The 17,676-nt window shown below is 50.3% G+C and overlaps 1 protein-coding gene across 1 annotated transcript; it reads left to right on the top strand.

Annotated features, from left to right (window-relative positions):
* Positions 1–5,851: 5,851 nt before the first annotated feature.
* On the top strand, positions 5,852–17,192 carry Nptx2 (neuronal pentraxin 2). The gene is made up of 5 exons (XM_046453763.1): positions 5,852–6,433; positions 8,064–8,280; positions 12,791–13,035; positions 14,739–14,918; positions 15,855–17,192. The coding sequence occupies exons 1-5, from the start codon at positions 6,011–6,013 to the stop codon at positions 16,080–16,082; spliced, it is 1,293 nt and encodes a 430-aa protein (XP_046309719.1). The 5' UTR covers positions 5,852–6,010; the 3' UTR covers positions 16,083–17,192.
* Positions 17,193–17,676: the final 484 nt, after the last annotated feature.

Raw genomic sequence — 17,676 nt, 5'->3', positions numbered from 1 at the left:
TCCTTTCATTCTAACACAAAGACTTTCTTCCTACAGAGTCACAGAATGGATTATATGGTGAGCAAAACCCTTTTTCTCTTTCCTACAACTATGATTGTACACAAAGACATCCAACAGATATTTAAGGAAAGAAGGAAGTACAACAGACCTAGATATGGCCATTAAGGAGCTCGTGGTCCAATAAAAAATGATTACAGTATAGGGCTGAATGTAGGAAGAGAAAGGGTATTCAATAACCTACCATTCTCTACAGAGTCATTTCAGACCGAGTCAAATCCGGGCGTAATTTCTAGAGAAGGTAATAGGTAGGCAGAGTCTTAAAGCATGAATGGGTTTTGTGATTCTAGAAATGGCAGGAAGTTCATTCCAGATGTAGGAGATAAGCTGAGCCCCAAATCTAGAGACTGAAAAGCAGGTGAAAAAAGCATCAAACAGTTTACTTTGAAGTCAAGTTTTACAGTAGAAAATGGGTTCGAATAGGAAGGTAGGAGGGGCAAATGATGAAGACTAAAGATTTTACAAATTTGTACAGGGAGATACTGGAGGTTTCTGAGTAGGGGAGTTCACTGCTTTAGTGGGGTCCTTCAGGAACCTCGATCTGGCAATAGAACGTAAGCTGACACAGAGATGGTAGGGCTGGAAAGCTCAGTTAGGAGGCAACCATACAGTGTTGAACAAAACTCACGAGGCTGTAGCAGTGAGAAGAGAGCTGACATATTGTAAAAGTAGACATAGAACTCAGGAACTGGCTAGAATTTGAATAGACCCAAGGGTAGAGAAAGAGATACAAATGAATCCAAAGTTTTGAATCTGGATGATGCAGAAATAATGACATCAGAAATAGGGAACACAGGAGAAAGAGAAGAGGCATGAGGAAGAGAATGACGACTTTAGTGAAGGACACGGGGAGTTAAAAGTGAAGGCAGTGAATCCGTGAGATGTCCAACATGCAGATGATTTTCTTTTTTATCTTCTGGAGCTGAATATAGATCAGGAATGTCACTAACAACACTTAAAAGAACTATTAAGATAGATAGTATAGAAAAAGGAGAGAGGTATGGACCACTCAGCTTTGGACATATATACTGAGGACAAGATAGTGAAAGAGGATGTAGAGAAGAAAGTAGGGAAGGATAGAATGAAGGAAGAAAGGAGAGAGGAAAGGAAGAAGGGAGGGAGGGAAGGAAGAAAGGAGGACAGGAAGGCAAGTCAGCCCAGAACACAGGAAGAAAATCAGAAGAATTCAACATCACAGAAATCAACAATGGGAATCTTTACTTTAAAAAAAAGGAATTAACCAACAATATTGATGACTTCGATAAGTTCCAGAAGAACGATAAGAAAGGGCCATTGGACTCAATGGCAAATTGTTAATTTTTAGGGAAGACCTGTTTCAATGGTTTGATGTACAAGTTACAGAATGGTATAGAGAAAAGACCCTGGGGACCAGAGGGCCTTGGACCTGCTGTTAATCACTATATGACATTTTCATCTTTCTTAAACTGTTTCCAAATCTTCAAATTTCCATAAAATCTTTTCCAACTCTCACTTTCAAAGATTCATGCAAGCTACTTGTGTGCCTAAATCATGTGGAGATACTGATCTACAAATCTTTATAAGAATTAGGCCAATTTTGCAATTCATTGTAGAAGTGAGATGGTGTTTTAATGTTTCCTAATATGGGGGAAATTAAAGACTACATTCTTACAAGTCCTCAAAGCAAACCAAGTTCATAAAGTTCCTTTCTTTGGCTTCCTTCCATCCCTGGTCTTCTATCCTTTACATTAAAAAGCTGAGCTAAGTTATTATCCCTGTTTTATCTAGTGATGGATTACATTGCTTGAAACCAGAGGACGCCATCAAGACTTTTTGAATTTGTTGAGGTCAGTTGAGTAATATTAATAACCAAATCCCCAAAATCATACCTTGCCAACCACATGTGATCATACCCTGTGCAGGAAACTCCCCAAAACTCAAAGTCTCATCTCACAAGTCCCCAGGTTAAATCAGAAATATATTATTCAAGAAGAACCCGATATGCTGAAGAAAGAAAACTTATTTTATCTGGGGGGCATATGTCTATTAGATCTCACAGAAACACAAAATCAGAATTATTAAAAATGTTAAATATTGCAAATATTTTCGATGGGTCCTGGGATACAGTTTAGTGTTCTACTCTGTTAGAGTAAATGTGAAATTGTTCACTTTGAGTGAATTCTCTGATTAGAGTTCAATAATACCATGCTTTATCTTTTAAAAAATCCTACAGAGTAGGATCCCTTTCTCTTGTTGAGACACTAGTAAATTTTCCTGAAGTTCTCATGACCTGTCATTCCTCCAAGGAGGCTGGCCTATTCTCAGAATTCTTGCCTTATTTGGTCATAAAGTATACTATAGAAAATAAATGAAAACTTTAACTTTGTTCCTAATAGAAATTATATAATTCAAGCCTGGCCTCGGTGGAGAAAAGGGGGGAAGGGGGGTCATTAGTGTCTACCATGCACCTGCTATTAAGCTAAATGCTCACATATGTTACCTCACTCAAGCCTGGCAACAATAATTGACAGTAAATTTAGCTTCAATTTTAGAGATGAGAAAACTGAGGCTCAGAGAGGTTCTGTCAAGGTCAAATGGCAAGTTATAAAACCAGGACTGAACAAGAGCCTGTCTGACTCCAAAGTTAAAGCTCTTTTCACTCTCCCAGGCAATTCAGTTTAGTGAAAAATCCACTCTTGAAAGGATCTGAGCATTTTATACATAAAAAAGGGTTAGTCAGGATCTTCTGGGGCCTCCAAATTCTGTGGTATCTCCACTGAATCCTACACACACACTCCCCATTCTTATTTCCCCCTTCTGACTGAAATTCAGCACCGAGGACAGTTCCTGAGTCATGTTTGCAGGAAGCTGTCCTTGGATTCTGTTATTGAGCTCACACCCCCATCCTTGACTTCCCAAGTGGCACCAAGAAATAGAGGAGGAAATGTAAAAGAGTATATGATGGGATCCTCTGACACCATGGTGGAAATTAGCACATTTCCCAGAAGACCAAGATAAAAATGCATGTGAGAAGAATGAGGGAGCCAAACAGATGGGGCAATAAAATGGAGGCGGAATGAGCTCATCAGGATTCCCAGCACATGGTGTAAGTCCATCCTGGGCTCTCAGCTGACCTGGGACCAGCAGACATAGTGAATGAGTGGGTGGTTACTAGGCTGCAGCATCAGTTACACTAAGAGATTAGGTGGCGCTGATTCACTGCTGCAGATCTGCACGACTTTTCAAGTGGAGGCAAATCTGTGGGCCCTGGTCTCTGCCACTCACACAGCCATTCTCCTGGGTAGTCTGAGTCATACATGCAGGATCATACAGGTAGATAAGATGGCTGTGCTGTGAGTGAATCAAGGATAAGCATCCATGTTGCTGAGAGCAGGTTTCAACCACAGCTACATCATCTGCTTGTGTGAAGGTTTTCTTGCTGTAGTACACAACCCGCCTGTCTTTCCAGACTCACCATTGGCTACAGGTAGTTCATAACACAAACAGAAAACTGAAATGGTTGCCACACCAAACAACAATTCCTTCTTTCTCAAAATACCAAGCCCTTGAATAGAGCCAGAAGGACCACTAGAGAGTCTAGCCTAATTCCCTTTCTCTTATATGCAAGGAAACTGAAGACCAGAGAGGAGAAATGGCTTGCCCAACACCACTTAGTGGCTAGTGACAGTTGGTATGAGGACTCGAACTCCTCATTCCTAAACCAGCAGATTTCCCACTGCAACAGGAAGACAAAATAAAGCCCTAAATAGCATATACCCTGCAAACTAAACCCTCTAATTATACTGCCTCCAGAGAGAATAACATCTCCAATGCCTGGGTCTTTCCATCTGGGATTTGGCAATTTCACTGATCACTTCTACTGGAATCTCTTTTAAGAAATTTAGGAGTAATTATTTTGGGATATATGCTATTTTTATGTCTTCTTGTACACTGCCTTCTTTGTTCAGGAGGAAATTAGAATTCTAGAAATACACTTGGTTTTATTTAATTATTAGAAGAACAAACCTCTATGCAAGTAGTGGCAAATATGAATTATCAGTCTGTGTCAAGAAGGGATATACGGAGCAATACAGGAAATATAATAATCTATTGTCACATCCAATTAAGATCTACCTAGGTCTATGAGTAAAAGAATATCAAATCTATGAGTGAAAAATTTAAAAGTCAAATTTATCTAGAGAATTCTGAACATGTCTGGATTTGGTGCCTTGTGGGGTCATCTAAAATATAACATTTCGAAAAGTGCTTTGAAACCTCACTGCCTTCATTATTGCCATTTGTGCATAAGTGGGCTTATTTGAACTTTCTGAGTTTTCAACGAGCTGAAGTAAGGATGCAGGAAGAATGAGTCTACTCAAGGTTATATATTCAAGGTCAAACTGACACTTCCTGATGATGCCGACCAACAAAGATATTAGCCCATTACTCATCACCCGCCATTTTCCACCCCATACCTTTCCCACTGATGGTTATTCTTACCTGAATCATTTACTTCCATTGTCCTCTGCTTTGGATAGTGGCTAGACCAAGTTTCCTGTCTCTTAATGTTTATCCTTGAAGAGCTTCTCATGAATAGAACTTTTCTTACAATTTAGCAACATTGTCCTTGAAAACCCCACAACTATTTACATAACAGAAGCTATTGTTTGAAGTGCAAAGCAGGTCAGAATTTGGTTTCTAGAGATTAATCACTGCAGTCTATTTTATATTATCATAATAATTTCATTTATTTTGATACAATTTGTTTTCAGAATCAACCTCTGCTTCTGTGCACAAGTGACAAATCCATTTGTTTCTGGTAGAATGGATAATGTGATTAATGACCTTGCAACAAGATTTCTTAAAAAACAGAGAGGAAAAAAAATAAAGATTTCCATTTTTAATGCACAGTAACTCAGCTCAGTCTGTAGCTGTGCATCAAAATCGCTCTGAACTTGTTTTTATGAGCCATCGATAAATTCTGAAACAAATTTGCTCCTCCCTTTGGGGGTTTTCTGTACATTATCTGTTCTCTCCAAGAAACAGGACAGCGGTCTCAAATTGGGAAAGTGGACACTGTGCCCACCCCTCCTCATTTACAAGGACGTGGCGCTGTTTTACGACGTGGCGCCATCGCGATGACTCCATCCTGATGGTCCTCAAGCTCGGGTCTTGCTGAATAAGGTCACTGCCTACAACTAGGCTGTCGCTGGACACGCACAGGAGAGCTCTTGGGTGGCCTCGTGACTCTGGCCCCCTCGTTTGCGCGGAGTCCCCTCCGTCCAGCCGACACCTGGCACCTGCGGATCTGAGAATTCCCTCGAGTCTGCGGGATTGGGGGAGGACGCGCGTCCGCGTGGGCGGCCAGGCTCCAGCGCGCCCGGGCTCCTCCTCGGGAAGCGGGACACCGCCCCCCCCCCCCGGGCTTCCCGCGCCGCGCCGGAAGCCCGCAGCCACCGTGGGCGCCGGGGGCTCCCGGCTTCTCCTCAGCCCGTGAGGCCCGCGTCCTCGGGCGGGCCCCAGGGGCGCCTGGGCACTACGGGCGGCCGCTCCCCAGGACACCATGGCCGTTTTGGCTCTCACTGCTCCCTTCCTGGGGTCCCCGGGACGCCGCGCTAGCGCCTTGGGCTCCGGCCCACGCGCCCTGCCCGGCGCCCCGCGCGGTGACAAGCGCCCCCGCCCCGCCCCCCGCGTGACGCGCAACCAGCCGAGCCAATCAGAGCCCGCGGCGCGCGCCCCACGCGCCAGTACCCCCCCCTCCCAACTTAAGAAAGGGCGCGCAGGCCGGGCCGGGCCAGAGCGCCGTGCCGGGAGGAGAGCGCTGTAGTGCGACGGCAGGTGGCGCGGGTCCCGCGGCCCACGCGGCCCCTCGAGCGAAGAGCTCGAACGCACCAGCGGCGAAGGCGCCTCCTGCCTCGCGCCCCGACGGCGACCGTCCACCTGCAGATGCTGAGGTGAGCGCGGCGGCGGAACGATGTGGGCGCTTCTGGTCGCCGGCGTGGCGCTCGCTTTGGTCGCCGGGGCCCAGGACAGCCCGGCGCCCGGCAGTCGCTTCGTGTGCACGGCGCTACCACCGGAGGCGGCGCGCGCCGGCTGCCAGCTGCCCGCGATGCCCATGCAGGGCGGCGCGCTGAGCCCCGAAGAGGAGCTGCGGGCCGCTGTGCTGCAGCTGCGTGAGACCGTCGTGCAGCAGAAGGAGACCTTGGGTGCGCAGCGCGAGGCCATTCGTGAGCTCACGGGCAAGCTGGCGCGCTGCGAGGGGCTGGCGGGCGGCAAGGCGCGGGGCACGGCCACGGGCAAGGACACCATGGGCGACCTGCCGAGGGACCCGGGTCACGTCGTGGAACAGCTCAGCCGCTCGCTGCAGACCCTCAAGGACCGCCTGGAGAGCCTCGAGGTAGTGGCGTGCGCGGGGTATCTAGGGGGTGACGCCCTCGGGTCGTGGGATGGAGGTTATGCTAGAGATCCGTACATGGTCTTGTCTGATGTGCACTTATCCTTGGGGTGAGCTGAGTTTGGGGGTGCAGGCAGAGGGTCTCGGACCTGCCCTGGACCTTAGCGTCGCACCCCTTCCTCCCGCCCACCCCCATCTCCTTGTTGGAAAGGGCTGAAATCCCCCAACTTTGCGCGCCTGGACTGCCCGCTGAGCCCACTGTGAACTTCCCAAGATCCTAGCTAGCTAACCCCGACCATCAAGACTGGAGCGAAATATCTGGGACCGGATATCCTCTTAACTCTCCCTGCTAAATCCAAATCTCTGAGCCGGGTGTGCTCCCGATGGTTGTGTTCAGTGCTGTGAGGCTGCATCAGGAGGTCAACTGCCCTGGGCATGTGCTGTTTGCTTTTATAAATAGGGTCGGACTGAACCAGAGAAGGGGCAGGGACTCGTTGAGAAGAGAGTGCAGGGAGGCCACCAGCGACTTAAGAATTAGCATCAGAGCAAACATCTTAACTTCAAAGATGCCTCTGACTACTAAGTTGGACCATTATAAGGTGCCCTTCAGGATAGCTTTGGGGGAAGGGGACCTTATTCTCTTGGCTCTTCTTGAAAGATGTGTGCAGTTTGGAACTTTGAGAGAGAAATCATCAATTAATTTTTCTTTACACTCTACTTAAGAAGTGTGGACATAGCTGTTAATAGCATTCATCAACATACCTATTAGCAAAAGTAGGTTTTAAATTACAGGTGGTAATTATTGCTAAATTATTGGAGGGTTTCTTTTGGCATGACAGCTAAATACAGTATTTCCAGCATCTGTACCTCTTATTAGTCATTGTGATTACTAACAGCTAACATTTCTTGAGGACTAAATATAAGTCAAGCATATTACTTAATTTTAACCCTTGCAAGGAATGGCATGAGGCAGTTCTATTTTTTGCAGTTTACAGTTTCGAACACTTGGACGTAGGAAGGGGTAAAGAACTTGCCAAGGGCTCTTGGCTAAGGCAGCAGCAGGCTGCTTCCAGAGCCAGCATGGTGGCGGAGGTATAAGAGAAATAGGAAGTGAAGATTTAGAAACAGCATTAAAAAAATATTTCTGGAATTTAGAATAGTAACATTTTATGTCTGTCATTTTCCAGAATATCTCTGCAAGCCTAGGTGTTTACTTTGTACTGCTCTGAAACTTGGGGGATGCTTTCATTTCTAGATGCAAGCTCACTAGCTCTGAGTACCATTGATTAACGCTGTAAAACACAATCCTCTCTGTTTTGGTCTTTTTCTGAATTGCAGGTGGTTAAAATTTTTACTTTTTATTCAGAGGAGAAAAGCAGCTTTGAGAGGGGAAAATGGGATTTGCAAGTTTTAAATACTGCAGCAAAGTAATTCTGTCTGACTTTGAAATCCTTTCCTTTAAAAAAAAAAGCATCAGTGAAATGCTCCCTTTTGAGCCATTGGCATGATTTAATGCTGAGTTTTGGAAGCTTCTCCCTGTGTGGTCGGGCCATTGGAGCCACATGTCACAATTTCTATTCAGCTGACCTGAATGTCTCTCCCTCTTGTCCCCCTCTCTCTCGGCAACTAAAAGCTCCAGCTCCGCACGAACGTGTCAAATGCTGGGCTGCCTAGCGACTTTCGAGAGGTGCTACAGCGACGGCTGGGGGAGCTGGAGAGGCAGCTGCTGCGCAAGGTGGCAGAGCTCGAGGACGAGAAGTCCCTGCTCCACAATGAGACCTCCGCTCACCGGCAGAAGACAGAGAGCACCCTGAACGCACTGCTGCAGAGGGTGGCCGAGCTGGAACGAGGTACATGCTGTGCTTGTTTTATCTGAATGGCCTGATTTTCATCACTTGTGGTCAGACCCAAGGTTTTAGTTTATGGACAGCAGTGATTGTGGCATAACATGGAGGTGTTCTTGGGCATTTGTACAAATAATAAAGGTGACCAACAATGGTCATCTCAGGAATTAGTCCCCAGTCCTACTGGCATTACCCATGGGAAGGCAAATGAATTGGAGACCAGGTTGGGTAAACAACCCGATCTCTGGCCTTCTGCCACACGGGCATTTCGTCTCAACTAATCCTTGCAGCAAATTCTGGTATCTTTCTCTTCCCTGTTCACACTGTGGTGGGTAAATTTCTCCCACAGGAGACAAAGGGAGGAATCAAAGGCCCTACATAATTCAGGTTGTATTTATCAACTCCCAAATTGCTGGGTGGCATAGGTGTGAAGTTTGGTTGCTGAAATGAGTATAGGATAATAATCTTCTCAGATGCACTAACATGGCAAAGGCAATTTTTGATTACTTGGATTACTTGATAGGAGAATGTCCAATAGCAGAATTCCAGTGATTCTTGTAATGACATTGGCTGAGGAGGGCCAGATGGAGAAGGGGATTCACTCATGGTCTGTTCATCCCATGAGTCACATGTCTCTTTTACCCCTTTCCTTTTATCTCTTTCTTCAGAGAAGTCTATCCTTTCTTCCCTGACAGGGTGAAGTGTGGCTAACCTGTTTAACTTGGTTTCTTGAGTGTCAAAGACAGTTTCCTCTCTGCCTCCCCTCTGCTTCTGGGTGACACCAGGAGACCCATTAGGTCTCAGAGTCTTCCCTGAGGGCAGAATAGCTGCAGGGGAGGCCTTTCCATCAGGCAGGAGTGGAAGGTGGCATCTGGCCACGGCCAGAGTGGACTCCTTGACCTGCTCTCAACCACAGTGGATCCTAGGGACATTCAGGGCCATGACGTGGGCACACTGCAGTTTAGTGTCTTGAGGGGAGGCTGTAGAACCAGAGCAGAAACCCGGAGGGCTGGTAGCTCTCTTGCACAGTGGCCAAGTTGCCCCCAGGAGACGTGCTGTAGGAGTGCACAAAGTCAGCGTGGAGATAGGCAGGCAGGTGCTGAGTGCCTCACCTCTGGGGATTAGGTTGCTGTTATATTTATTTCACAGATGAGAAGCATCTCACTTCTCAGCCAGACAAATGTCCTTTGGGTAAAGGGGACCAAAGAGGCCTGGGCCACTCACTGTTGAACGACAACAGTGATGTGAACCTGCACCTTCCTCTTGTCTGTCCCCCAACCGCTGTGTTTCATGTGCTTTACTCCAATCCCCTTCATTGTGGCTCTGGCCACCAGGAGCTGCCCGTTGGAGACCCCCTCACATCCATAGCCTGTCTGTTCACAGCCAGAAGGAAGGAGTCAGGACTCAGGCCCAGGCATCCTGGTTCAACCATCCATAGTTCTCACTAAAAGTCCTCAGAGCTATCTAACCCAGAAGGGACACTTGATGACACCGGGGCCACGCCCCTGTTGGCCATGCCTGACGAAGACTGGCTCAAGAGAAGCAGCTCAGCTTTTATGGTCTGGTGCCCTTTGACCCCACTATGGAAACTCTGAAATCTTCCTTGTGCTCTATCAACTCAGTTTGTGGAGGAGTCTTTAAGGAAAGTGACCATTTGCTTACCAGTTTGTTCTCTGTCCTATTTGTGACCATTGTAAAGGGGTGTGTAACCACCCAGCCCCACATTGTGCTATGGGTGGAAAGTACATCAAGGTCCTGAGCAGCACCACTTGAGCCCAGAGGAGGTGGATTTCAACAATGTAGCAAGTGGGGGATCTCTGGCCAATGGTCCACGATCCTGGGCCTATTCTGGGCCAGATTCTTGGCTGTGGGTTTCATACTCTGTCTCCTCTAGGCCCTGCAGCCACCCTGTGGCAGGTATTTGTTACAGATGAGGGACTGAAGTGGAAGAGCCAGTGACGCCTGTGTCCACTGTAGAGCTGGGATTCAGGTTGATGACCCAGAGGAGGACTGAAGGTTCTGGCCCTGCTGGGCAAGAGGCTCCCGGGAGCTTAGCAGGCAGCCCCCACCCCCTGGGTGTGAATGCTCATGCTACCTGGTCCCCAGGATGCCTGTTTTTCCTTGTTGTAAGGTCCGATCATTTGCAAGGGTTTCTAGAGTCTGGCCAGCTGGCAAGGCGCAGCTCGGCTCTGTGTTGAAATCCGTGTTGGCACCAAGAAGACCAGAGCCTCCTGCTTCTAGCCCCAGGCTGCCCGCCCCCCTCCTTGGACTTGTCTGCCACCTGCAGTTTCTGATTTATTGGTCAGGCCTTTTAATTCCTTAATTGGTTTTAACCAAGTTTCCTCTGAACCTCCAAGCTCTTTTATTCAAATAAAAGGCACCAGCTTTCAGGGTATGAGCCCCCTCCCCTGCCCTCAGCTCTCCTAACTCTAATTAAACCTATCTGTTGTCACCAAGCTAACGATATTACCGACACTGACTCTTATTAAATTGGCAAGCCGGCCCACCTGCAAGCATAGAAGCCATTTCTCTTTATTAGATAATGATGCCTTCATTAAGAACATGGCCATTTGCCACTTGAAGATTAAGTGCTGGTGGCTACATGTGGTGGAAAGAGGGACTTCCAGTCCTGCTCTGTTATTCACTAGCTGTGTGACCTTGCATAAGTCACCTCATTTCTCTGAGCCTCAGCACCTCAACTGTGCAGTCTACAAAATGGAGGAGTGGGGACTGTCAGGTTCTGTCTCTGATTTTGTTTGGCCTAATGAGGGCCCAGCCGCTGCCTTCACTGTGGCCCAGCTTCCAGGCCAGGGTGAGTCAGGGAGACTCCAACTGGGAAGACCAGATCCTAGTATTGATGCTCTGCCTGCTCCAGAGCCTGGGAGGGGACACTGAGCCCTGCTGCTGTCCCCTGCAGAAGGCCCTCCTCAGATCCCCGTGAACTCTGGCACCAAAGGGCTTCTGAAAGCAAGTCCAGTGGGGGAGGGTTGTAGTGGAGAAAGGTTATCTGACCATCGGGCACCTTGTGGGTATTTACTGAATGTGTGTGGAATGAGTGAAGGGTATTTGGGCTCCTTCAGTGGCAGGATCTGGTCCCCAAATAGAGGAAAGCATGTCACCATGACACCTCACAGAATCAAGTGTTTTCTGCAAACTGTAACGTGTGGCAGCAGGGACTATTGTTGTTAAATTCATTTTGAGATTAAACCAAGACTGCATTGAAAGTCACTTAAATCCACTTGAGAGTTGGTGTTCAAGGATTTTAGAAGTGCTGTGTCCACGTGGGTGGCCAGGGGACCTGGGAGGTTTTTACCAGTCCTAGAAAGGTCTAGAAGCAGCAAGGCTCTGGCCAGGTGTGTTCCCTGAGTGAGGGCATCACTTCTGCCTCCCACTGGTTCCGTACTTCAGGGAATGCTCAGGAGATACAGCCTCTCCTGGGATGAAAGGGCCAGTCAGGAGCAAAGGTGTCCACAGCAGAGATTCAGACCACAGCCACTTGTAAGTGGAGTTGTAATGTCAAGACCCAGAGCCTGACTCTTGGCCCTTGTGGTGGTAATTATTTAGTGTGACAAGTGACGTGGGCTTACTCCTGCAGTGTCTAGTTCCCTGTGAGACTTTCCTCCTGTCAGCACAAGGCCCCTTGGGTTCTGGACCCTGCCCTTGCTAGAGAAGCCAAGGAAAAATCAGAGGATGTCATTGAGGAAGGGTTTTCTGGAACCTTCCCTCATGCCCGTATGAATGAGGACATTAAACCCAACTTGTCTCTACCTCCTTCCTGAAGCTTTTCAGTGTTTTATTAAGCTGGGCTTAATAAAATTTATTAAAATGAATACAGGTCCACACCTGTATTTCCAGCAACATGGAAGGCTGAGGTGGGAAGATTGCAAGCTCAAGGCCAACCCGGGCAGTGTAGCAAGACCCTGCTGGAGAGAGAATAAAAATGAAAAGGGCTGGGGATGCAGCTCAGTGGTAAAGCACCCTGGATTCAATAGCCAGTATCATAAATAAGTAGATAGTTAAGAAAATAGGAAATGTTAACCAGAAGGGATCCGAGCTTTCCCTTTGGATTTAAATAGGCCTCTTCTCCTGTCCTAAAAGACAAGCAGAATTCTCTACTGGGTCTAGTGCGTTGCTCACAGGAGATTCTTTCTCCCCTTTCCTGGGCCTTCTTGGGCCTTGTACTGGCTGGTACTTATGGGGTGGTCCTTGTTGGTGGCAGACCTTTCCATGCCCTGAGGTCGCCATCCTTTGCTGGCCACCTCAGCCACTCATAGCTGGAATTGCTGCCCGATTTCCCTTTTCGCTTACTGCTGGGTCCTTGTCTGTCTTCCCCATCCCTCCCTGAGGGCAAGCACTGTCTCTCTGGCTGCTGGACTTTAGCACTTGGAACAAGGCCAGCATGTGACAGGTAGCCAGTCATTCTAGGGGCTGCCTGCATGGGGTCCCCGAGAGACTCCCCTGCCCAGGCTGGAGGAGGGTGGTCTAACTTGCTGTGGCTTCTTCTCTCTCCACCCAGGCAACAGTGCATTTAAGTCACCAGATGCATTCAAAGTCTCCCTTCCTCTCCGGACAAACTACCTGTATGGCAAGATCAAGAAGACACTGCCCGAGCTGTATGCCTTCACCATCTGCCTGTGGCTGCGGTCCAGTGCCTCACCGGGCATCGGCACCCCGTTCTCCTACGCTGTGCCCGGGCAGGCCAATGAGATCGTGCTGATCGAGTGGGGTAACAACCCCATCGAGCTGCTCATCAATGACAAGGTAGGCCTGCTCGCGCTCCCCACCCCTCAGGCAGTGGATCCAGGTGTTGAGGGAGGTGGACATCTGGAGGGTGTCAGCACCGGCCAGCCTTTACCACGCTGTCCAGATCCCAGCCAACCACACTTGCCTTCATCCACAGAGCAGGGGCCACAGGCCTGCGTCAGCAGAGCGGTCCTCCTCATAGGGACAGCTCTGCACTGAGTCAGTCCCTTCTGAGGGGTGGCAGCCAGGCAAGCCTAGGGGCAGCTGCCGCTGGTGGTGATCCAAGCTGTGAGTCTGGCCAAGAGGCAGCAGAGAGTCCAGTCACCAAGGGAGTGGGAGGAGCAGAGAGCAGATCTGCATGCAGGGACAGCCTGGCTGACTCGCCCAAGTGTTCTGGCAAAGGGCGCGTGTGCACGTCTGAGGGTGACGGCTGCTCTGGGCATGCCTTTTTGAGAGATCAGGCTTATTGAAATAATTTGCATATGATGAAATTTACACTTTTTAATGTATGTTTTGGCCAGTTTTGATAAATGCATTCAGTTGTGTAACCACAACCACAAAAATAATATACATCTGATATAGACACATGAGCAGTTTGTGTTTATACACATATCAAACAGCATGTATGTTTAATGTAACGCATCATCACCCCGATTTCCTCATTTCCTTTATAGTCAGCTCTTGCCCCAGCCCATGCCAACTGCCCATCTGTTCTCTGGACCCATAGTCTTTCTTCTTTCAAAGCAATTGCTCCTCTGTAATAGGCATTTAGAAATGAGGTTTCCTTGAAAGAGGGGTGGGGCCCACTGGGACCTGCCTGCAGCCCCAACTCCAAACTTTCCTTCTAAGGTCATACTCAACAAATGTGCCTCCTCCTCCTCCTGGGTGCATCTGAGCATTTGATGGCTGTATTCACTCCCTGGCTGCTGAAGCCACTCCAGGGCTGGATGGGGAGGGAGCTGAACCCCTGGCTCTGTGGTCTTCCCTGAAGTGCCCCAGGTAGACTTTGTTTAAGTTGGCAGTGGGGGCCTAGCAGCAGCCTCTAACTGAGCCAAGGATTAATTGCTCTAAATAACACCCCAGGACACTGCAGGCCTGAGGGTCTTGTTTTCCTCTGTATTTAGACCTCTTGTAAACATCTAATTCCCGGGAGGGAGGCTTGAGGTTGCTAGGAGACCAGCAGTAACAACAGGGTGGTGCACAGCCTGCCTTGGGTGGCTTTCACAGGTGGCTGGAGCCTGCTCATGCACACACTCAGAGGCTTCCAGCCCTCTGCACAGGCAGGACCCAGGACGTGGCACCCCCCCCCCTCCGCCCCCCAGCACGCTCAGATCCCTGAGTGCCACCTGGGGTATCCGGGACTCTGCCTGAGAGAGGATCCCAGTTCTGACTATTTTCCCAAGTTGGATGGGGGATGGGGGGAGGGGGAGGGGCTGACTCCCTTGGGCTCTGCACCTAGAGCTCAGAGCTCCCATGGGAAGGTAGGCCCTCAGTCAAGCCAAGAGTGTCCTTGTCACAGCAGGGGCTTGTGCCGAGGCTGCCCTCTGCCTCCATCTGTGTGTGAGTGTCAGGAGTGTCACCACCTGTTGGGAAGTCCAGCAGGATCCAGGGGAAAGGGAGAAGCGTTGGCCCTGGGACACCCAGGTACCTGCCTTACCTGCCCTGGGGGCGTCCCTGTAGGTCAGAGCCCAGCAGTCCTCACTGTGCATTGCTACCCACAGGTTGCACAGCTGCCCTTATTTGTCAGCGACGGCAAGTGGCACCACATATGTATCACCTGGACGACACGGGATGGCATGTGGGAAGCTTTCCAGGATGGAGAGAAGCTTGGCACTGGGGAGAACCTGGCCCCCTGGCACCCTATCAAGCCAGGAGGTGTGCTGATCCTTGGGCAGGAGCAGGTGGGTGCCTTCCCTGGATGCTGCAAGGTGGGGATGCCAGGCCAGCAGCACAGGCTCCCCGCAAGCTGCCCACCCAAGCTGTCTGCCCCACAGATCTGGCCACTGTGGCCTGAGGGACAATGAGGTCCCTGGCAGGCTGGCTCATGCTGTCTCAGGGCAGGCATGGGGATATAGCCAGCACTGGCAGGGACCAGGTTGGTGTGGTGGTTCTGACCCAGGGGCAGGAGTGTCCCTGTGGTCACAGTGCATCTTGGGATTCGGGTCCAGCTTCCTTCTGGGGTGGAGAGGCATCTTCCAGGGCCCCTGCAAACCTCCTTGAGCACTTGGCCTTGGCTGGCACAGGATGCTGCAGCTGGAATCCAGGAGCTCCTTGTCCAGGGTCTGGCCCTGGCCCCAGCAGGGGCACTTGGGAAATGCTGGGGGAACACAACCTGCAGGGGGATGGGGAGGGGACAGGGAGACCTCAAGTCCGAGGAACTTGCCATCTAGGTGAGGGGAGCAGTGGCTGGCTGGGGGCAGAGGAGAGTCACCCTGCCAGCCTGTGTTAAGGTGTGAGGACAGTGGAAGGCGCTGGGTGGGGCTTGGAGGCTGGGCCCTCCTTGGCCCCCTTCCCTCCTTAGTTCCTCCACTGCCTGTCCCCTGAGGGCTGGGAGTCTGGAGGCCCAGCCACTCTCCCAGCTTTAGGCAAGTGTCTCCTTTCTGGCCTCAATTTCCCCCATATAAAATGGGTGCTTTGAGGAAAGCTGTCTCCAGGCCTGATGTGCCCTGGAACCCGAGGACCCATACAGTCTGGGTCTGGGTGTGATTGGCAGGTGGGGGTGTGTGGGGGGTGCTCCTCCCACCCGTGTCCCTGGAGAGTGAGCAGCTGAGTTTGCATGTGCACGCACCCTGATGTGGATGTCCTGCCTGATGTGGATGTCCTGTTCCGTTTCCCAGGACACTGTGGGGGGCAGGTTCGATGCCACGCAGGCATTCGTGGGAGAGCTCAGCCAGTTCAACATATGGGACCGCGTTCTTCGCGCACAAGAAATCGTCAACATCGCCAACTGCTCCACGAACATGCCAGGCAACATCATCCCCTGGGTGGACAACAACGTCGATGTGTTTGGAGGAGCTTCCAAGTGGCCCGTGGAGACCTGTGAGGAACGCCTCCTGGACTTGTAGCCACCTTCTCCCCAATCAGGAGGGGACCAGGCTGTCCCTGTGGGGAGTTCAGGGCCAGTTACTCCCCAGCCAAACTGTGTCAAACCGCCTGCCCTTGTGGGCGGGACCCCAAAGCCCATTCCTGGAGGATTTCGAGACGGAGGCTGGGTGGCAGCATTTGTCACTAGCATGTTTGTTCCTCCCTAAGACTTTGTTGTTTTGGGGGTCATACTGGAGTCCCCTGGGAAGAAGCCTGAGCCGCATGTGGGCAAAGAGCTGACTCCCCGCCAGGGGTGAGGTCCACAAGCCCCTCTCCAGAGTCCCCGTAAGTGCTGGCGCTGCCCAGCCCTGCCTGCCCCTTGGGTCCCTGGTGTCCTTGTTGTCTGTCCCCTTTAATAGCTGTGCAGCCATCCCCCATCCCTTGTGTGGAGTGCACCCCTGCTGGTGACAGCATTGTGAGTCCCTGTCTGAGGAGTCTCAAGCCTGCAGGGGCAGCTGCCACCAGGAAGCCTGCCTTCTCCCAAGCAGAGGGGGTGTCCTGGCTCCAGAATGGAGGAGGGCGGTGACAGCTGACCCCTCCCCCTCTGCCAACTCTTCCTCAAACCCCCCCTTTGACTGAATCATCCCTGACTGAATCATTGCTTGGCTTGCTCGGTGGCTTTGAAAGGCCTCTCTTCTCATGTGGTGCCAAAGTTCATCTGCAGCTTTTACAACCATCCCCGTGGCTTGGGGGGTTTATTTTTTCCCAGCAGAAGAGAACAGCCATTAGGAGGCTCCCACTCCTGGTGTCCTGCCCTGCAAGGCTCGTGCTTGTCCTCATCCTCGTGGGTCCTGTGAGCAGTTCACCGTCCCATCTACTGTTTCCCCAGAACTGGGAGGGAAATGGGTGTCATTTGATATCTGCTAGTGACTCCAGGCTGCTTAACACATTGTAACTTATTTTAAAGGGAAAGTGATTAAGTGGGGAAATTTACAAAGCTAAATATTATATATTTTATTTTTCATACCTGTTTGAAGTGCAAATCTGTGGAGATTCCATTCGTAGGACCAAGTTGACGTGCTCATCCTGATATTGTATGCCACGAGAACTCTCTTCATGATGGAATTTTGATTAAAATGCACTGGAAGATGCTTTGGGCTTTGTGTTCCCTGTCAGGCCGAGGGTAGGAGGGGTGGGCAGAAGCACAGCTGCTGAGGCTTGGGGGGGCACCCTGAGGGCACACTGTGGGCCTGTGGGAGGGTTTAGCCCAGGTCTGCCCCTCCCTGCCCAGCACCAGGCTGTGGATGCCCAGCAGGCTTTGTGTCCCCAGGCTGTCACTCTCAACCAGAGGATCGAGCTCAGCAAGGGGACCCTGAGTTGCCTCCAGGTGCCATTCTGCTCAGCGCCTAATCTGTGCAGGTGCCCCACAGATCTATTTAGCATCCCATTTAATCCACTTAGCATCTCGTTTAATTCATTTAACAAACTCCTGAAAGGCTACCCCTTGCAGGTGAACTCAGAACAATTAAAGCTGCAATTGGAGTCCGCAGCCAGTGAAGGGCAGACCCAGGGGCACAGCCGGCCTGCGACTCTGAAGGCCCTGTCCTTCCACCACCCACTCCCACTCACCTCTGC

This window comes from Marmota monax, unplaced genomic scaffold (assembly GCF_021218885.2).
Source record: "Marmota monax isolate L192 unplaced genomic scaffold, Marmota_monax_Labrador192_F-V1.1 WCK01_AAM20220418_F8-fsc00148, whole genome shotgun sequence".
NCBI classification, from domain to species: Eukaryota; Metazoa; Chordata; class Mammalia; order Rodentia; family Sciuridae; genus Marmota; species Marmota monax.
This window is presented reverse-complemented; position numbering and strand designations above follow the sequence as displayed.

Coding starts and splice junctions, on each gene's coding strand:
- Nptx2 (XM_046453763.1), top strand. CDS start 6,011: ATGTGGGCGCTTCTGGTCGCCGGCGTGGCGCTCGCTTTGGTCGCCGGG. Junction 6,434..8,063: donor ACCGCCTGGAGAGCCTCGAG/GTAGTGGCGTGC, acceptor GGCAACTAAAAG/CTCCAGCTCCGCACGAACGT. Junction 8,281..12,790: donor GGTGGCCGAGCTGGAACGAG/GTACATGCTGTG, acceptor CTCTCCACCCAG/GCAACAGTGCATTTAAGTCA.